General features: G+C 40.5%; 1 protein-coding gene across 1 annotated transcript in view; it reads left to right on the top strand.

The window, feature by feature from the left end:
* Nucleotides 1-22357, top strand: part of MYO3B (myosin IIIB) — a 313633-nt gene that overhangs the window by 211300 nt on the left and 79976 nt on the right. The window contains exon 25 of the mRNA XM_032479659.1: nucleotides 1652-1754. Within this exon, the coding sequence (XP_032335550.1) occupies nucleotides 1652-1754 (103 nt within the window). The remainder of the gene's footprint in view (nucleotides 1-1651; nucleotides 1755-22357) is intronic.

A 22357-nucleotide genomic window follows, 5' to 3' on the forward strand; every position in this document is an offset into this window, starting at 1 on the left:
CTGAATTGGGCCAGAGAACGAGGTTAAAAATGATTTTCCTTCTTAATAAGGAAACAGATACTTGTGTCCCTGAAGTGGGCGTCTCTTTTTTCTTTTTATGCCAGTTCTTGCTTTTATGTTGCTTATCACAGTATTACAAGTGAGCTTGGGCCAAACAGTGTTTTAGAATCCCCAGGAGCAGGGAAGCCTACCTGGTCCTCTAACTGGAGGAGTTCATCCACCAAGAGAAGGCAGGGAGGGGAGTGGAAGGAATCATCTAGTGAAATTTTTCTTTCTATTTTTCTTGATTTCTGCTTCTTCCTCCCCCTTCTTTTAATATTGTTGTTTTACCGTTTGGTCATAATGTTTGTGTGTGAGTGATAATAAAAATGTAATAATGTTCCATTAAAATTTTTCTCTTTAGCCTTTTGGTGTTTATAGCAATAATAATAACAACAACAACAGATGGTCTTAGCTACCACTGACAGCTCAAAGGATTACATTTCTTCTACAGAGGACATAAATATCTCTAAAGAAACAAACCAATAACAGAGAATCAAAGCATAGTCTTCCCAGAATAGACAAGGCAAAAACAATAGATGGCCAGATTTTTTCCTATACTCTTATCTTTGTTATATGTTTCATCATTATAACATCAACCTTTTATATTTTATTCATCTTCCACAATGTGTCACAATTGACAGATTTATAGATTATCTTCATTGGTTGTATTTTGGTTTGGCTGTTTCTAGATGATCTAAAATAAGGATAGCAAAGAGGTGCAGAGTCTCTCTCCTACCCAGATGGACTGATGGTGACTCTGGATCTATGGTTCTCAGCCCTGGCCACACCTTAAAATTATTTAGGGAGCTTTTTGAAAAACGAGGCCAACCTGACCCCAGGTCAATTTCAGAATCTCTGGGGCTGGGCTAAGAAATATTTAAAATCATCCTGAGTGGTTCTTCTGTACAGCCAGGATTAAGAATTGTTGCTCTGGGGAAATGTCTCCCAAACACCAGCATGGATCCTGGGTACCTCAAAGACTTGTCAAAAACACAGGCTGCCAGTCTCCACCCCTGGGCTTTCCGATTCTCTTAGGTCAGGGGTAGGGCCCAAGAATTTACATTTCTAACAAGTTACTAGGTGATGTTGATGCTTCATGTGCTGTGTTCTCAAGAAGCTGTGACGATGTGGGGTCCACACTTTGAGAACCACTGATGTAAAGCCTTGTGCTAGAAAGGAACTTGGAGCCGAATTAAAGTCCAGCAGAAGAGGGCCGTGGTTAATTACTCATGGCTGCTGTGGTCACAGAAAGGAGGAATCGTATTTGTCACCCATCCCACTCTTGAGAACCTCATCAGTAAACTGTCCTCAATCACTGTGTAGAACTGAGTTGCTCCTGGAATGATTCCCTATTTACATCAATCCTACTCACGTTGTGACAGTGTTTCTTGACCTTCTGTCCTCATCAGTAGGCAGCCCTGCCTAGCTGAGCCGGGACTGGGAACTGGTCTCCTGACTCTGTCCAGCACAGCCACACACGAACAGCATGAGCACAGGGAGAGGGGTGCTGCGGAGAGGGGAGGTGGGTCTCTGAGATGGAACCCTGCCTGTTTCTGAATCTATCCTTAGATCTCTAAGTACTTGTTTGTTTGTTTGTTTGTTTTGTCAGTTCTGAGGGGCTCTATAGACCATAAAAGCAGTCCACAAGCAGAATCCAACAATTGCCATGCAGAGACTTCAAGCTACTCTCCTGCTATTACTGAGAAAAACTGGTGAGTTTTATCTGTAAGATTTCCCAGTCTTAAACTCAAGAGTTTCATTCCAATGGACAATGAAACAGAGTATTTCTTACGCTGTGTTACTCAGGTGAGTTGGAAAGAGTGGAGCCAAAAAATGTTGCGCATCAGATTCTCCCATGTAAGGGGTCCTTATTCTGTCGGCAAAAGTCTTTATTCTATAGGGCAACCTGAACACAGCCCTCCTTTGTTGGTTCTCCTCATGGTGAAACCTGTATTTGGCCTCATTTGGTTAAAGCAGTGGTTCTCAACTAGGGGTAATTTTGCTCCTCTCCCTCCTCCCCTTGGGGACATTTCTGATTGTCACAACTTTTGCAAGGGGGGTTTGTGCTAAGGGCATCTAATGGGTAGAGGCCAAGGTTTCTGCTACATGTTCTACAAGGCACAGGACAGCCCCCCACACCAAAGACTTGGCCAGCCTAAAATGACAATAGTCCTGAGGTTAAAAAACAGAGGGCTTAAGCTAATGCAAAAAAAGGAGTATCATTTCCTGTTTACCCACAAGTTTTAGTTAATTATAATTCAAAATGAGTTAGAGCAGAGCTTGCCCAGGGCCATCGTGCACTGTTGTCAGTGTACATCTGAGGTGCTGAAGTCTGCAGAGGACAACAACCCCAGCTAAAGGTAGGCTCAGGTCACTTAAGTCAGCTCAGGCCAGGCCGTGGAACCAGCACTGGACACTGGGGGAACTCACAGGCTTCCCGTGCTTCAGGGGAGCCTTCATAACCTACCTTCTCTCAGGAAAGGTTTCCAGGCCCCAGCACCCATGCCACCAGGAGGAGGACAGACTACAGGAAGGAGTGGACCATGGCAAAGGGAGGGTCTGACTAGAATGAAGCCTGCCTTTCTTATTCTCCCCACATTGACTGTGGCGACTCTCATTAAAAGTTTACTCCAGGATTTGGAGAAGTAAACAGGCCATTAGAAACTTTTTGCCTGGAAGAAGAGGTGGTCTTGATTTGTAACTTTAAAAAATAATTCTGAATTTTTTGAGACATCTTATTAATATTTTTGAAACTTGACAAATTCTCAGTACTTCTCTAGTGGTCTCAAATTATTTGAGCTACTTTTAAAGTAGACTAAAGTCTTCTCTTGGTATCTGTGGATATTGGTCCTCGAGCCTCCATGGACACCAAAACTCAGAGATACTCAAATCCTTCATACAAAATGTCCTGGTACAACCTGCCCTCCGTATCTGTGGGTTTGCATCTGCACATTCAACTAACCTTGAATTTGCGTGAAACCCACAGGTCCAGATGGCAGATTGTACTTTCCCAAATAGTCAGAATAGCTCGTTTACAGGTACTTGGCAAAATGTTATAGGCCTGCTATCTTATATTAGAATTAACAAAGTTTAGAATTTCTGTTGCAGCAGAAAGACCACTAAACTTTGCAAGTGGGAGACTTGGGTTCTGGTCCTAATGCTTGCATTTTCCAGCCCTTTAATCTTCGACAAATTACTGAACCAGTTTGGTAAATGGCTTCAGCCCCAGCCTGACTCGCGTCAACCTCAGATGCTGACTGACTTCACTCAGAAGGTCAGGACAGTCGCTGCGAGCAACTTCTACTACCCTGCCCTCCACCATAGAGTCACTCCTTGTCTTTAGCTGGCCTTTCTTCCTTTGCTCCCACCTTGGAAGACCACAGTTCTCTTCCTGGCCCTCTCCTCTGTGGTGTCCTGCCCCCCAGGCCCTGCCGCTGTCGGGTAGCCCGCCCTCTGCTTTCACCTCTTTCTCTCTCTGCTGCCTCGCTCCCTTTTGCTTAGATCTCTCCCCCTTCTGACAGGCTTCATTCTAGTCAGACCCTCCCTTTGCCATGGTCCACTCCTTCCTGTAGTCTGTCCTCCTCCTGGTGGCATGGGTGCTGGGGCCTGGAAACCTTTCCTGAGAGAAGGTAGGTTATGAAGGCTCCCCTGAAGCACGGGAAGCCTGTGAGTTCCCCCAGTGTCCAGTGCTGGTTCCACGGCTTGGCCTGAGCTGACTTAAGTGACCTGAGCCTACCTTTAGCTGGGGTTGTTGTCCTCTGCAGACTTGAGCATCTTAGCATGTCAGCAGTATCCCCACTTATGGGCATAAGGTGGCTGAAGCAGTGTGCTAAGTATCACTTCTTTGCATGGCATTGTCCAAAGCAGGAAGGGGAAGCAGTGGATGGAAAGGGAGCTCTCCTCAGGAGTCTCTCTCTGTTTGACAGGCAGGAAACCTTTCCCAGAAGTCCCCAGGGCACTCCCCTCACATCTCATCAGCCAGAATTTACAGAGGTGGCCCCACAGGGGAGCTGCAAGGGAGGCTGGGGAAGTGAGCTCGGGCATTTTCAGCTTCTGCAGGAGAAAGTGGGCAAAGAAGAAAGGGTTTGGGGAAGCAACCAATAAAGTGTTCCAGAAGAGTCCAGAAGGGGAAGTGAAGGGAGCAGATAGGTACTGGGAAAAGATGAAGGGAAGGCAAAATCAGAGGGAAGAGTTCGTAAGGACCCCCAGACGTGACAAGAAATACTGCAAGAATCAGAACGACAGGGGCTTGTGGGGTTATCATTTTGATTCACCCGACGTTTATGGAGATGCCAAGTCTTTTCCCACAACCTCATGTAATTCTCACACCAGTCTTTTGGGTGGTATTCCTGATAAATAAATTGAACCTGGGGAAGGCTAATCAGGTAGCTTACAAATGCTGGACCAGAGACCAGTGCTGGGTTGGAGGCATCAGATTTACCTACTCCTGACCCAGACAGCTAGCATGGGGGTCACCCAGTGTCACAGAGAATAAATGCAGGTCTGAGGTTTGCATCTGGATCTGTCTCCAACAATAATAACAACAACTAATATTTGATATTCATTAACAACTTGGTGGGCACTGTGCTAAATCTTTCACATGCACAATTCTTTTTAACCCTCATAACGACCCATGGGAGAGGTACATATTTTACAGTTTCTGGCATTTAGAGAGCACAGGAAACTTGTCATTGTTACCTAGTCAGTAAAGTGACAGAGTCAAGATTTAAACATGGGCCTTCTAACTCCAGAGCCCATGCTTTTAACCAATACATTCTGCTGCCTCTCTAGGTTCTGTTATTGACCAGAGTTCTTGATCTCCTTAATAGAAACTGGTAAGAGGCCAGATGAGAAACTCTGGCAAGGCTTTATGGGCACTGGGACTCGTGCTGCAGCAGGAGGGAGCGAAAACAAGTAATAGGTTCCCTTGCTCGCTTGCCAAGGGGGAGGTAATCTGATCCCTTAAATGGGGTGAGGGTAGGAGTGGGTCCAGGGGTCTGGCTGGAGGGGTTGTTTAGGTGGTCTGCCCCCCTACCTGCCTGATGGTGCTGTGTGCAGGGATCATGCACACTACCCTACTTTTGCTCAGACACCCTAGAAGTGACAGTCGGGTTTTTGTTTTTTTTGTATCTTGGTCACAATTTGCCCCAACTGTGCATATGCACAGTTATTTTTAGTCCCTTATAGTTTCTTTGTATTCTGTTGCTTGAGAAGACATTTGTCCTAGTACAAGCACTGTAGCCCAGGGTCCGAGGTCACAGGTAGGTCGCAGGTCTCAAGTCCCAGCCTGTCTCAGTTCCAGGCTCCAGATGCCTCGCCCAAGGCTTTTTGTACTCTGTCTTCTCTGTAACTGTCATTGCAGCAAACCTTAAACACATCCAGCTAAGGAACAAACTTTGATAGTCATAAAACTCTCACCCTGTGATTGGTGGAAAAAAATTCCAGCACGGAAAGCCTCTGGCTTCTTGGGAAGGGTGTTCCCACCCAAGCACAGTGGGGTGGGGTTAATTTGGCTGGCCAGAAGGAAACCTCATGTTGCAAGTGGAGGTCATTGGTTGGCCTGGCACTTCTCTGCCCCATTCCCTACATGAGCCTGCAACTCTGTACAGTGAATGACAGGATGGAAGTAGTCTTTTATGTCACGGCGCTTTGTTCCCATGATGGTAATCCTCCATTTTAATGCTGACAAGTACAATAGTGAGGATTATGCCCCTTAATTTAATTTGGCCTGCATATGGCAAAGCTCTCACAAGGCTTTTATTTGACATTCTTTAGCACAGCTAGCCCGTTGTCATGTAAAAAGAAGCGCCTACGAGGGAGGCAGGAGATTGATAATGCTGGTGCAGATGTTTTTACACGGCCGCTGGTAACACACCCCCAGAGAAGCTGCTTCGTCGTGGGCCACTTCAGTGAGGATTCAGACTCAAAGAGGTGGGAGGCTTCATGACTCAGGCAGTTTGAGGGGAGCTGGCACCTCACAAGAGGGGAAAAGGAGCACGTATTTCTCCCATGTGTCATCCTGGCGGTCCCAGGGCTTAGAGCCAATTGGGCTGACCTCAGAATTGATGAGCCAGAGAAACAGCCTCCCCGTCAGAGCCGACTATGAGCCAGATTTTCCTGTGAGCTGTGAGGTACAGATTGCCACGTATCTTGACAGACTGCTTGGGGGGTCGTTATAGAAATATGGGGCAGTGCTAAGGAGATTAAACAAAACCAAACTTTTCTTTTTGTATCAGTATAGAAAGGAGGTTTCCTCTCCCACTCTTTAATTCCCATGCTAATTTTTCCTTCTGCTTCCATTTCACTCCTTCAGGGTGTGCCCTTCAGCAAATTTCCTGCCCCTGTGGCCAAGTTAGTGCACTAAAGCATCAGAGGACTTTCTAGGGAACCTCCTATGGAAAAGGCAGCAGGTGTGGGAGTGGAGGTAGGGGTGGCAGCCTCCTTTTACCAAGTGTTTATGATGCTGTGGGTTATCTTGTTCCTGTAGAAAGTGGATGGGCTTTGGGTTTGAATCTTAGTTCAACTGTTTACAAACTGTGAGATTTGACTTGGGCAAGTTCCTTCATCTTTCTGAATGTCAGTATCCTAGGCTGCAAAAAGGGAATAATTGTGAGGATTAGATAGAATCAATGCAAAGGAACTTGCACAGTTCTAGACATAGTAGGTGCTCAGTAAGGGACGATAGCAGGCCATTGCTGACTGTGGTGATAGAAGCAGTGGTAATAGGGTAGCAGCAGCAGCAGCAGCAGCAGTAGTAGTAGCAGCAGTAGTAATGGTGGTAGTAGCAGTAGTAGTATTTAAAGGTTCCTGTAAAGCTAACTGGACATGAAGGATCAGGACCCCTCTGGCTTAGCTCTAGCACTGTGTGGACTAAAGTAAACATTGAGGATTCCAGCACTTTAGACACTTTGAACTATGCTCACACTCAGCCTGGACTTTAGAGCCAAATTTTATTTTCTTGTGTTCCTGGCTTTTTTCTCAGGGATAAATCTGAGCTCGTCTTTGGAACCAAGACTCACCCTTGTCAATATGGCCTGGATTTCACTGGCACACCCTCCAATAATAACTTTCAGAACTTCCTTGATTGTTAGAGCCTTCTTAGAGTTTCTAGATTCTCAAAATATTAATTGGTAACATTTATTTTCAAAACCTTTTTGAAGCCAGAAACCTTATCACCAGCTGAAAAGAGCTTCAAGGAAAAATCTGTTTTGAGTTATATTTTTCCTTGTGGATTTGCTTATGGCTGTACATAAATATTTATCTGAACTATTTCAACAAACCTTAAATCATCAGTGATCCTTATGCAAAGGACCCTTTTAGAAGAATTTTGGATGTCCAGAATGTCAGCAGTCAGAGTTCTCTTTATAGGACCAGATTCCAAGGGCCAGAGGCCTCTTTTAAAATATTTGGAGCTGTTTGGTGGTTTTCAATATCTTTTGTTTTCCTCTTTCGGTATATCTGTTCATGCTGTTCCTTCTGAATAGAATTCCCTTGCCAGTTCTTTCTTTACCTGGTGATATTTAACCATCCCTCAAGGTCTTACCATGTGGCAACACCTACAAGGCCTTGAAGCAGACCAGAGCCAGGAGAAGAGCAGCTCAGGTGGCAGAACAGAGTGATCATGGTGCAGAGGCAGGATGGGGTGAGGAGGGGCACTTTGGGGAGGGTGAGATGTCCGGTGGGACACAGACTGACGGCAGTGTGGGAGTGGTGTGATATAGAGAGAACTACAGGGAATAAGCCAGATGGGAGCCAGGATGGGAGGCCTTACAAGCTGCGTGAATATTTTGGACCTTATTCTCTAAGGCGAAAGATGCACCCCCACCGTCATCGGGTAGAATATGGTCTGCAGAGATATTTTGTTTGGCCTGGACAATGTTTTTGAAATTCTCAGTTTTCCACATATAAAAATAGAAACATTTCATATAATAATTCAAATTTCTGATGGCTCTTGAAAAGTTGGAGTATCTAGCAGCATAGCAGTTCTCTTAGAACTGAGTACAGGCTGTTTTCCATTGATACCACCTTGCCGGCCCGCTTAATTCATGACCAGCCCCTACCAGCATCTGAGTTTGATTCCTGCCCACTGTGTGCAGGGACCCCATGCAGGTGGAGGATTTTTGACAGAAAAGAAAAAAAGAACTTTGCATATTGAGGCTGTTTTGAAAGAAAAGAAAACTTACTCAGGTTGAAAATATTACAGGAAACAATATTTTTGTAAAAATGAATTCTATATAAAAGTGTTTCAAGAAACTGAGACTATAACCCTTCAGGTTGAAAGAAAATTAGCTGTATGTGTCCACAGCTTCATTAACTTTATTTGATTTTCTTCTCTGGGTTACCAGGGGACAATATTAGTGTTTCAGTTCCAAGTGTATTTAGTGAATTAAATGGCAGGTTGCTCCTCCCTGTAGAACACAAATATGCCATTATTTCCCGTTAGCATCACCCCAGTCGCTTTAAATTAAGAAGGAACCTGAGCAAGGGTTTGCCACAGAAGCTGTTGGCAGTAGTAATACCACACTCTATGTGCATGTTAGGAGTTTCTCAGACTTGTCCCCTTGATGAATAGACAAAACAGGAGGAGGGTTGAGTTTTTTCTTTTCATCTGAATGGTGTAGGTCAGGGAGACAGGAATAGAGAGGTCTGGTGAAACAGAACTCTAGCAACTGCTGTGATAGGAAATTAGATAATAAACAGTCCCTGATACCAAGATTCTAATGGCCTAAGATCAACACAGTCTGGAGACGCAGGCAGGAGTGGCTTTCTGCACTCCAGCCCAGACCCTCCCCGGAGAGCTCTTTGTGTCAACAAGAACAGCCAGCGCTCCTGGCCAGCTCCCAGCGCTCAGAATGGGGCTATCATTTTTGTTTACTTTGCAAATATCTTAATGGGAAGTGGTTCAACACCACCTATGGGTTAATCTGAAGGGTTCTGCTTGGCAGCTGTTAGCTCTGAGAACCACATGGCCATTCCCCGGTGGAGGGAGTTGGGCTGACTGTTGACTACCCAGCGCCAGGCTGAGGCATCTTTTTGCTTATTGGATTTACTGACTGGCAGGGAGCACCTTGTTGACTTTTATTTTTAGTTTGTTCCTCCTGGGAGGGTAAGGATATTATTCTCTGTTCCAACTGTGCTTTTTCCTCTAGGATAGGGCAGTTGTTTGCATTAGTTTCACTAGCATACAACATACTTCTTTCACCCAAGTTCATTCTCAAAGAATCTGAAATTTGATATTACAAGGGGTGGTGTTGTAATAGGAAGAATGATCTAGTAGGTTAGCCTAGGGGGGAGGCCATATAGCCCTGTCTTCACCTGGGACCTAAAGAGTTGAACAGACACTGAATTTCTTAAAAATCTCTGCTCTACTGTTCCTTTAGTTTTCTCTGCCTGAATTTGGCTTTCACTTGTCCTGAACGATGGGAAGGCTTCCCTGGGTGACTTGGCCGACACGTGTCTTTCTGGATCTGTGTTAGCTGACATTGGCACAAATAAGCACTTTCTTTATGCTTTCCTCCCAGGATTTTAGGCAGGGTTGGATGCTTTCCACAATGCAGGTTAGGGAAGTTCCTAGACTAATGATAGGCTTGTAGGCAGTTTCCAAATGCGCACCATTTATAAAAATGCAGAAAGCTCAGATGATGCTGTTGATCCGAGAACAAATGTCCAGCTACGCTCAGTAACAGTGCAGCCTTGCTTCTCAGACCTTCTCCTTGCCTGAAGGTTTCCACACTTATTTGTAGGATTGCCTGGTGGTTGAGAACAGGGGCCCTGGAGTCCTCTAGGCCTGCTACTACTAAGTAAAATCTTGATGAACTTATTTTCTCAGAGCCTCCATTTTCTCATCTTTAAATGGAAGATAAAAACAGCACAATGTCTACCTCACCAGGTCATGAAAGTTAAATGAGACGACATGTACAAAGCACATGGCACCTTGGGGGAGGGCATAGCTCAGTGATAGAGTATGTGCTTAGCATGCACGAGGTCCTGGGTTCAATCCCCAGTACCTCCATTTTAAAAAATAAATAAATCTAATTACCTCCCCCGCAAAATGTAATAAAGTTTAAGAAAAATGGTTTAAAAAAACATTTTAAAAGAAAAAGCACACAGCATCTCACCTGACACACTAAGCATTCATAAATAGTAGTACTGGGGGAGTTATTGCTGTTCTTTCTGAGGACTCACCTTTCTTCATGTAATCCTGCATATTATACATTCCTTTCCAAAGTAATCATTTTTAAAATTTTTTAAATCTAATTTTATTTTTTAATTGAAGTATAATCAGTTACAATGTGTCAATTTCTGGTGTACAACATAATGTCTTAGTCATGCATATACATACATATATTCATTTTCATATTCTGTTTCATTAAAGGTTATTACAAGATATTGATATAGTTCCCTGTGCTATACAGAAGAAATTTGCTTTTTTTTAATCTAGCTTTATACATAGTGGTTAACATTTGCAAATCTCAAAAGTCCTCATTTTTGACGTCTGTTACTCCCAACCCTTTGAAAGTAAGCCAGTGCCAAATTGAGGACAATTTCAATATCAAAGTAAATAATGTTAATTAAAGAATATAATGTGCTGAATAAAATAATTCAGGAATCTACCTTGATAGAAAGAAGGAGGGAAGGAAGGAAAGAGGGAAATGAGGGAGAGAGGGAAGGAGATTGAAAAGAGAGAGAGAGGAAGGAAGAAAGGTGAGGGAGGAAGGAAGAAAGAAACGGTAGGCTTTCCCTTGCAATAAAATGTGAAATAACAAATGTGAAAGGAATGATGAAAGCAGAGAATCACCATTTGGCAGCTACCAAAATAATCATTATTTCAGGCAGGAATCATCAATGGATGCTAAAACTAGTAGGTGGAAGTTTAAGGAGTAACAAGCTATTTGCATAATCTTAGAGTAAATCTGCTTAAGATGCTTTTACAAAAAGACAGTGGGAGAAATCTGGCAGACACCACCTTAACCAAATGATGAAAATTAGCATCACCAGTAATCAGACAAATTGCCAGCATGTGCCTCCTGATAGGCTACACCGAAAAGAACACATCACCTTCCATGGATTTCCAGCCACATATGCATAACCTGAATTCAATCATGAGGAAACAGCAGGCTAACCAAACAAAAGGACCCTCTTCCAAAATAACTGACCTGTAGGCTTCAAAATGAAACACAAAGGATAACTGAGGAGCTGTTCCAGATGAAAGGAGATTAAAGGAACATGACAGCTGAATGCAGTGTGTGATCCAGAATTTTCTTTCTCTGTTGTCTCAAGACAACATTGAAACAATTGGCAAAATCTGAATACAAACTATACATTGGACAATAGCATTGTAGTAATATTAATTTCCTGACTTTGATAATTGCACTATGGTCATATTAAGAGAATGCCCTTGATTTAAAAACACATACTGAAGCATTTAGGGTTAAGGGAGTATCAGGTGCAACTGACATTCAAATCGTTCAGAAGAACTTTTTGTGTGTTTGTCTGTGTGTATGGTTATCAGTTATCCATGTACCAAGAAAAGGAGCAAGGGAGGATAAAGCAAATGTGTACATTACTAATATTCGGAGAATCTGCTGAATAATACACAAGAATTCCTTATACCATTCTTGCATCTTTTCTATAAATATGAAATTAAGTCCAAATAAAATGTTAAAATTAAGAAATAAGACAGTGCTGTTTTCCTCCTTTATTTTTTTAAGCATTTTTATTGATTTATAATCATTTTCCCATGTTGTGTCAAATTCCAGTGTAGAGGACAATTTTTCAGTTATACATGAACATATATATATACATTGTCACATTTTTTTCTCTGTGAGCTACCATAAGATCTTGTATATATTTCCCTATGCTATACAGTATAATCTTGTTTATCTATTCTACAATTTTGAAATCCGGTCTATCCCTTCCCACCCCCTGCCCCCTTGGCAACCACAAGTTTGTATTCTATGTCTATGAGTCTGTTTCTGTTTTGTATTTATGCTTTGTTTGTTTTTTGGTTTTTTTAGATTCCACATATGAGCGATCTCATATGGTATTTTTCTTTCTCTTTCTGGCTTACTTTACTTAGAATGACATTCTCCAGGAGCATCCATGTTGCTGCAAATGGCGTCATGTTGTCGGTTTTTATGGCAGAGTAGTATTCCATTGTATAAATATACCACCTCTTCTTTATCCAGTCATCCGTTGATGGACATTTAGGCTGTCTCCATGTCTTAGCTATTGTAAATAGTGCTGCTATGAACATTGGGGTGCAGGTGTCATCCTGAAGTAGGGTTCCTTCTGGATATATGCCCAGGAGCGGGATTCCTGGGTTGTATGGTAAGTCTATTCCTAGTCTTTTGAGGAATCTCCATACTGTTTTCCACAGTGTCTGCACCAAACTGCATTCCCACCAGCAGTGTAGGAGGGTTCCCCTTTCTCCACAGCCTCTCCAGCATTTGTCATTTGTGGACTTTTGAATGATGGCCATTCTGTCTGGTGTGAGGTGATTGATACCTCATTGTAGTTTTGACTTGCATTTCTCCGATAATTAGTGATATTGAGCATTTTTTCATGTGCCTATTGATCATTTGTATGTCTTCCTTGGAGAATTGCTTGTTTAAGTCTTTTGCCCATTTTTGGATTGGGTTTTTTCCTCCTTTAAACAGGGCAATTCATCAGCCACTTTCTCTTTAGAAACTGATACTTCTCCATCCACACCTACATGTCTGTCCACATCAGCATGGCACTGCTTGGGGTCTGTCCTCCAGCTTCTCCACTGTGACATCACTGACTGGCCAGCACCCGCCACACACAATCTTGTTTAGACTTTTTCACTTTGTTTTTAAAAAACTCCCTAAAGTGTTCCTCCCCACCTTCATGCCCCCTCCCTCATCTTTGGGTCCCATCCCTCAGTTCCTTGTTTGTCATGCACTTCACTGCAGGGTTTCTTGCTTCTCTTCCTCAAACTGAGCACTGCTTTCAGAATTAAAGGAGGAAAAGTGGATTAAATGTTATCTTCTGGAGATGCACTGGTGACAAGAGCATCATCCAAGAAACGTGGATGTTGGACCTGTCTCTTCCTCTGACTCACTTGGACAAGTCATATCACCTCTCTGGGCCTCAGTTTCCCTGCTTACAGCAGGAAAAAAATGTAGTAAATGGTCTATGATGTTTCCTTTGCCATCACAAATCTATGCCTGGCCTAACTCAGTCTTTAAAGTGCTAGAACTGTAATTCAACCCACAAGTTACCTTGTGACCCCACCTAAAGGAGAGACAAAGCTTACAGAAAGGAAGCCACTCCACGTAATTGTCGTTGTAATTGTCATTGTCCTTCTCCATCCCGTGGAGCCTGAAGTTTCCAAGTTCAGAGGTTTGTCCTTCAGAAGTCAAAACTGTAAACAACAAGTATAACACTTTGCTAAGTGTGTGCTTTATTTCTGAATTCAGGCCAAGTATAGGCCTTTTAATTTAATCCTTTAAAAATCCTACTGTCATATTTTTATTATGTTCTGCCAGAAAGCATAAATGTAATCACTTTGGCCCAACTGGCCAAGAATTTTTATTTATATTTTGCTGATGAAGAAGCTAAGGTGCTGATTTGCCCAAGTTTGAGTTGCTGTATTTAGCAAAGAAAGATGCAGTGGATACCCACTTAAATTAGAACTTTATATAAACAACAAGTTTCTTTTTAGCATAAGTATGTCCCATGAAGTATTTGAACAATGTTATACCAAAAAAATTATTCATTGTGTACCTGGAATTCAAATTTAACTGGGTGTCCAGTATTTTATATGGCAACACTAACCAAAGTGCTTTGACACTAACATATCATGAATATATATGTGTATATCATGAATACATATTGTAAAATGTGTTGCTAAACTTTGACTAAGTGTTTACAACAGTCCTCTTGCCTCTGTGTGCCATAATATCTAATGTTTTTTACCCTTTAGGAGCTTTCAATTGAAAACATAGTCGAAGACATCAATTCCTATTTATTTACTAAGGTCTGTACTCAAGTGTCATCTCTGTAACTACTTAATCTAAAATTGCAGACCCTGCCTCCAGCACTTCCTATGCTTTAATTTTCTTCTTTGACCCTTAATTCTATTTAACATGCTTACATGTTTGCTTATTTTTTTGTTTATTGTCTGCCTTTCCCGCTAGAATGTAGGTTCTTATGAACTTCAGAATCATAGATTTCCTCATTTACTGCTCTATCCCCAGTAACGATATGGGGCAAAAGGGCTCAATAAATACATGTGGAATGAATGAATGCTGTCTGGGAGGCTACAGAGGACTTTAAATTGCACAATGTAATATATGCTGTTCTTATAATTGTGCAGAATCTCAAGAAGGCTTGTCACCAAATTAGAACCTTGAGTGAAGCACAGGTGTGTACAATCTTAATGTATGTCCATAGACATAAGGTAAGCAAAAGGTCAGCAGGACAGGGGTTAAGGGTTATCTTCAGACCTAGTTTGGATTTAATTTAATCTGCCTCCTGGCAAGTTTTCCAGAATTAAATGTTAGTCACTCCAGGTGTCTTGATTAAGGTCCCAAATACGATTGTGTGAATATCTGGAAGAGCCCAGTGACAAAATGGCACTGGAGGCTAAGAGCACACCCTCTGTGTCCTTCGGATCTTGGTTTGTATCTGGGTATCTGGGTGCCACCTTGGCAGGCCACTCAAGCAGCCCAGGCTTCATCTGTGACATGGAGACCCTGGTGGGACCTATGTTGCTGGTGCTGATGTGAGGGTGGAATGAGATGAACCAGTCAGGTCCTCTGCATGGTGAAGCATTGGTCAGTTCTTATGGCTGTTGCTGTGGCCCTCAGCCCATGGCCATGTGTTCCTTCGGGTCACGGCTCTTCTCACTACTGCATCTTAATTCCATCCGCAGGCCTAGAGCTGAGTTTTCTCTTGGCTCCCTTGGTTGCTGACAAAGAACTGAAGTAAGCTTTATAGGTTACTTTAAGCTTGGGTTACTTTAAGGGCCCTCCGTCAAGTGTTCTTTTTTTCCTCAATGAAGCAAGCATTCTCAGCAGAATGAAGAAAAGCCTTGTGCTCCTACCTTAGACTTTACACAGTGACGCTGACAGCAGTAAAATACTAAAGGAGAAAAAAAAAAAAAAGAAATGAGAATACAAGAACAGGCAGATTAAGGATATATAGGCTCACAGTTGGGGAAGAGCAATGAGGCAGACAAATATAATCAAACTTAAAGAGCTCAACGGGATTTGGGAAATTAGCATAAGTACATAAATCAGACTAGTAGTGCTACCTTAGAGCAATGGCATTATGAAACATTTATCAGCCTTTTTGAGCCCAATGATGAATTTGTCCTTGAGCCATGTTTTGAAACTTAAAATGTGTCCAAGAGCAAACAAATATCCATATATTTAAGTATAACTTGTATATTCAGCTCATTCAGTAATGACACTCGGGTGAGATACAGGATATGCATTCAAAATAGTTAGAAAAGTTACCAAGTAGCCAAACCCAATGAGAAAAAAAATACAAAAGCTGTGATTATCATTTTTTGTTTCCCTACTTTTCCTGACAGTAATAGTGATCTTATTTTGCATAATGGTTATATTCATTTTCCTATACTCTTTGTATTTCCTTCATATCATATATTAAAGCCCAGGAATAATGTTTTTTCCTCTTTAGAAATCAAGAAATGCCAAATAAAATAATAATGAGGAATTTTTTTTCTTTTTTTTTTTTTGCTAAAGCAGAGATTAAAAAGACTGATAATACCCAGTGTTGGTGATATGGCAAATGGGTCCTTTCTTCCTTTTGTGGATGTGAATGTTAATTTTTGTTGCTTTTTAAAGGAGAATTTGATGATACAATTCAAAAACTTTAAAATAGAAAACTTGTTTACTCTTTAACCTAATAGCTTTAAATTAAGATTTATCCTAGTCAAATAATTAGATGAGTACTCATAACTATATGCACATAACTTTAATAATCCATTATTTATAATGTCATAGAACTGGAAACAAATAATCAAAAATAAATGTTAATGTTGATAAAATTCAACATCCATTTATAATAAAAGCTCTCCAAAAAGAGGGCATAGAGGGAATATAACTCAACAAAATAAAGGCCATATATGACAGACCCACAGCTAACATCATATTCAGTGGTGAAAAGCTGAAGACATTTCCTTTAAGATCAGGAACAAGACAAGGATGCCCACTCTACACTCTTATTCAACATGGTATTGGAGGTACTAGCCATAGCAATCAGACAAGGAAAAGGAATAAAAGGAATCTAAAGAAGAAGTAAAACTATCACTGTTTGCAGATGACTTGATATTATACATAGAAAATCCTAAAGATGCCAACAAAAAACTACTAGAGCTTATCAATGAATTCAGTAAAGTTGCAGGATACAAAATTAATATACAGAAGTCTGCTGCATTTCTATATACTAACAATGAAATATCAGAAAAAGAAAAAAAAGGAAACAATCCATTTACCATCATATCAAAAAGAATGAAATACCTAGGAATAAACCTACCTAAGGAGCGAAAGGACCTGTACTCTGAAAACTATTAGACACTGATGAAAGAAAGATGACATGAACAAATGGAAAGATACACTGAATTCTTGGATTGGAAGAATCAATATTGTTAAAATGGCCATACTGCCCAAGGCAATATACAGATTCAGAGCAATCCCTATCAAATTACCAATGGCATTTTTCACAGAAGGAACAAAAATGTTTTTAATTTGTATGAAAACACAAAAAGACCCTGGATAGTAGAAACAATCTTGAGAAAGAAGAACGAAGCTGAAGGAATCATGCTCCCTGACTTTAAACTATACTATAAAGCTATAATAATCAAGCAGTATGGTACTAGCACAAAAAACCAGACACATAGATCAATGGAACAGGATAGAAAGCCTAGAAATAAACCCCCACACATATGGTCAATTTATCTGCAACAAAGGAAGCAAGAACATACAATGGAGAAAAGATTGTCTCTTCAATAAGTGGTGCTGGGAAAACTGGACAACTACAGGTAAAATAATGAAATTAGAACATTCTCTAACACCATATACAAAAATTAATCTCAAAATGGATTAAAGACCTAAATGTAAGACCAGATACTCTAAAACTCCTAGAGGAAAACATGAAACATTCTTTGACAGAAATCACAGCAATGTATTTTTGTATCCATCTCCTAGAGTAATAGAAGTAAAAACAAAAACAAATGAGACCTAACTAAACTTAAAAGCTTTTGCAAAGCAAAGGAAACCATAAACAAAACAAAAAGACAACCTATAGAATGGGAAAAAATATTTGCAAATGACATGACTGACAAGGGATTAATTTCCAAATCATACAAACAGCTCATATAGCTTAATATCAAAAAAACAAACAACTCAATTCAAAAATGGGCAGAAGACCTAACTAAATAGACATTTCTCCAAATAAGACATACAGATGGCTAACAAGCACATGAAAAGATGCTCAATATCACTAATTATTAGAGAAATGCAAATCAAAACTACAATGAGGTATCACCTCACACCAATCAGAATGGCTATCAATAAAAATTCTACAAATAATAAATGCTGGAGAGGATATAGAGAAAAAGGAAGCCTCCTACACTGTTGGTGGGAACATAAATTGGTGCAGCCCCTATGAAAAACAGTATGGAGGTTCCTTGAAAAACTAACTACCATATGATCCAGCAATCCCACTCCTGGGTATATATCTGGAGGAAACTCTAATTTGAAAAGATACATGCACCCCAGTGTTCACAGCAACACTATTTACAATAGCCAAGACATGGAAGCAACCTAAATGTCCATCGACAGATGAATAGATAAAGAAGATGTCGTGTGTATATATATAATGGAATACTATTCAGCCATAAAAAAGAATAAAATAATGCCATTTGCTGCAACATAGATGGACCTAGAGATTATTAAGTGAAACAAGCAGAAATAGAAAAACTAATACCATATGATATCACTTATATGTGGAATCTTAAAAAAATGATACAAATGAACTTATTTGCAAACCAGAAACAGACTCAGACATAGAAAACAAACTATGTTTATCAAAGGGGAAAGGGGCAGGAGGAATAAATTAGGAGTTTGGGATTAACATATACACACTACTATATATAAAATAGATAAACAACAAGGATCTACTTTATAGCACAGGATACTATATTCAATATCCTTTAATAACCTATAATAGAAAAGAATCTGAAAAAGACTAGACATATATGTATATATGTATAACTGAGACACTTTACTGTATACCTGAAACTAACACAACGTTGTAAATCAACTACACTTCAATTTAAAAAAAGATTAGTAAATCACCTATGATAATCAACCAGTGTAATACTATATAGCACATTGTAATATTATACAGTGTGCTGTATATTATACATGTTATAAATATGACATACATGCACTTACATATGTTGTATTCCACACAGATGTATGGGAAGATGCTCATAATACAAAAGGTAAGTGAAAATGGCAAATGTTTCTTGAGCCATCATTTTTTTAATGCATATTACATGCATAGAAAAGTGTCTGAAAATATATACAGCAAGATATTATATCTGGGTGTAGAGAGTCTCCCTGATCTTTATTTTCTTCTCATGAATATCTGTATTTTATACAGTACAACAGTGGGTATATATTATTTTTTAATCAGAAAAGATTTCTAAAAAAGGAAACATTTTGCCACCAGTTCTTTTTGTCATTTACTTTAGGGAGAAAGATATTGCTATACTTTCATTGATTAGTGATTGGTAAGTATTCAGACCATTTGGGAGTGTGGAGCATTTTCATTAAATAAAATATAAAGAAGAAAAGATGAGCACAGCAATAGGAACAGCTCTGGTATCTCAAAAGCCACATGATTTATGGTACTTGCTCTTTGTTCTCCCCCCTTATCAGAATTTGATAAAGCTCACCTTCAGCAGATGATTTGTAGACAGTTTTAATTGGTCCGGATGTGGCACCAGATGAGTCAGGTACAAAACCGAGTTTTCAGTGTGGTTGTGCTCACTAGATTGTGGGAACACAGCAAAAAGCCTCCAACTCTGCCCGGAAGAGGTGGCTGGGATGGGGGTGGGGCAGGAAAGGTTCTTCAGAAGAGCTGACACTTGAGCTAAAGGGTAAGGATGCAATGGCCAGGTGGGCAAGAGAGGAGATTATTCCAGGCAAAAGCACAGAAGTCTGAATACAACCCTGGGAAGTTAGTGTGTGCTTGGCAAATACTTATTTATTGTGATGGTGGTGGTGAGTTGAAAAACAACAAAGCATTCTAGAAATCCTAACCTTCCAGTTTTTGTAATAAAAGATGCATTAACTGACACATTTTGGGTGCCTTCGAACTTAACACGATAATTTATGTTCTTAAAATATTTTATTATTTTCCAGTCTTCTGTGTCTTCAAAGTTATTTAAATAAATCTAAGCAGTAAGAAGAATATGCAAGGACATCTAGCTGATATAAATCAAGAAAGAATTGATACGTAGTGACAGTGTGGGTAGATTCAGATCTGGGTGTTCCACATTTATACCCTCAGCCCTTAGACTGTTCAGATTCCTCGTAGGAACTAAATGAGAATGTTCGAATCTCCAGTTGGGGTTCGACCTATGACCAGTTCATATGGAAACCCTGTTAGCGCTCAGGTTAGCACGGATCTTTTACAAAGGGCCATGTCCTCTTCTCTGATGTCATTCCTTAAATGTCTTAATTTACCTTCAGAACTTGAACTTATTGAAACCATTTCTGAAGATGTTTATGTTTTCTATTATCTTTCATGGTAATAACTTCCAGAAGGAAAGTTGTATGACTTATTTGTCTGAAACTTGCCTCCGTCAAGATTCATGGGGCTCCTACTGTGTTAAAGTGTCTTGGTCTGAGCATATTTTTTGCAGGGTGGATTGGCTGCTGCTTCTTGGGGAAAACAGATTGACCTCTTCTTAGTAAAAGCTCCATGTACAGAAGATTTTTTTTTTCTCTGAGGTATTAAAGAGGCAGGAACAAATTTACTTGGTTATGCTGCTTAGCCTTTCTCCCAGGGCTACCAAGTAAGACTGGAGTTTACCATGAGAACTACTCCCAAATCTGGAGATGGCAGGAAGCTAACAAAAATCAACCCACAATGAATTAGCTACAACCTAGCCCGATTTGAAATTAGAATATGCTTTCAAGTGAATGACTAATAGGTTTCATTCAAGAACGACTAATGGGTTTCTCAGTTTGTCTAGAAGCCATTCTGAATTACAATTGATCAAAGATAAGGCACAGTCTTACAAATTTTATGAAAGTTAATAAAAACCACACAAAGAAATTTAAATGAAGATTAGAAAATGGAGAGTCAAAGGGTAGTCAGCATGTCTCTATTCCTGTTCAAGAAAAAAGTTACTGATTCTAACCCTAAAGGAGAAAAAGACCAGTTACAGGACCAGCCTGATTGGTCAGATCCCCAAAGAGCACCCTGCTTCCTATGTTTTAATTCTAAGTTGTAATTTGGTTTCCAGAGTTTATCAGCCAACTAGTGAGAGGGAAAGTATAGTCCAGATTTTGGTACTCACTACAAAATCACACACTGGCATTCTACTTTTCAAGTATGACCCTTCTGAGTTTGGTTAGTGCAACTCAGCTCCCCCCAAAAATCATTACCCCTCAATGAACTAGCAAACTGACTTTTGGAGGCTGCAAAGTTTAGCCCTAGTTTTGGACCAAGGTGACTTCACCTAGTGCCACCAACCCAGCATGACCAAGCCAGCTGGCCTTGTGGATCTGTGCTGCAGAAGAGAGATGCTGGGGCATTCTCAGGCCCCATGGGCTCAGGAGCCAGCCTCCACGCTGCCTCTCATCTGGTCACACTGGGATTGGAGTTTAAGAAAAGAGAATTCAATGTGAGTTTTGTCTGGGGGGCTTTTTCAGGGCAGATGCCCAGCAGAAGGATTCTCAGTAGTGACAGAGTTTCCATCTTCCCAAGAACCCACAATTCAATGCACTGACTGCAGTAAAGTAGGAGAGTGGCCAAGCCCTGGAAGGCGGTCTGCTTGAGACTTTAGTTATGGCTTCTGAGAGGCTAGAGGAGCCCTAGAAATATGCAGTGAATCAGATCTAGAGAGACAACTACCTCCTATTCACCACTCTTTGATAACCAAATTTATGGCTTCTGTCATGTGATTCCTAGCAGAGGCTGAGAATAGTATTATTTTTAAAAAAATTTTCCTACAGGTACAAAATACTATCATGCTTTAAGAAGAGTAATTCCTTAATATCGTCTAATACCAACCCACAGTCAACATCCCCCAATTATTCTAAGAATCGTCCTTTACAATGATTTGTCCAAGCCAAGATCCAATCTAGGACATTATATCAAGTTGTTAGGTCCCTAAATCTCTATAGATATACAGTATTCCCTTTTTTCATGAAACTGACTTAATGAACCAATTATCCTATAAAATAACTCACCATCTATATTTGTCTGCTTGATTCTTTTCGGTCTTAGCTTTTCCCTCTATACCCTGTGTTTTGGTATATCTAAAGCTTTGGTTGGATTAAGTTAAATGTTTTTGACCAAAAGAAAAAAATAGAAATATCTTAAGTGATGCCAAATACTTTATATTGCCTCCCATCACAAGGCAACGTCGTCCAGGCATTAGTGGTGCTAAGACTGGCACTAATTGAGCTGGTAACCTGATTTCTCCAATATGCAGTTACCCTGCTCCCTTTGTGACCTGAAGAAGGAATCTGTGTGGTGGCATTTTGGCACCATATGAATGTTCTATTCACCATCAACCTTTTGTCTATAAAGTTTTATCAGCAATTGATAATTCTTATCTGGGTCAGTAATTCCCCTTTGGAATCTCCTTTTCTATGTCAGCAGGTTTTATGCTGCACTGTTTACTAGTTATGACAAATTATGAAGCAAGTCATTAAGCTTCTAGATCCTTAATTCCCTCACCTGTAAAATGAGTATGGTTGTTAGAAATAGTAGATGAGATAACCCTGCATCCATGCTTTGTCCGTGGCCTGGTGACATGTGTGCAGGCACTAAGCATTGGCTGATTTTTGTGAATGTGCTTTTCCTCATTTTGGAACTGACAGCTTGCAAAACATCATCCACTTGCTTCCAGTCTCAGGTCCCTGGAGCATATGACAATGTATCTGATAAAATTGCTGCAGAGCAGTTGAGGCTGTTAGACTTTTGAAGAAACCTGACTTACACCATTTTTTAAGGCAAACTGGAATTTGTTTCAAGTAAAGGCTGCTAAGATTAGTGTTTGCTAAGGCGTGTTATAAGA

Source organism: Camelus ferus, chromosome 5, assembly GCF_009834535.1.
Source record: "Camelus ferus isolate YT-003-E chromosome 5, BCGSAC_Cfer_1.0, whole genome shotgun sequence".
Classification (NCBI taxonomy): Eukaryota; Metazoa; Chordata; class Mammalia; order Artiodactyla; family Camelidae; genus Camelus; species Camelus ferus.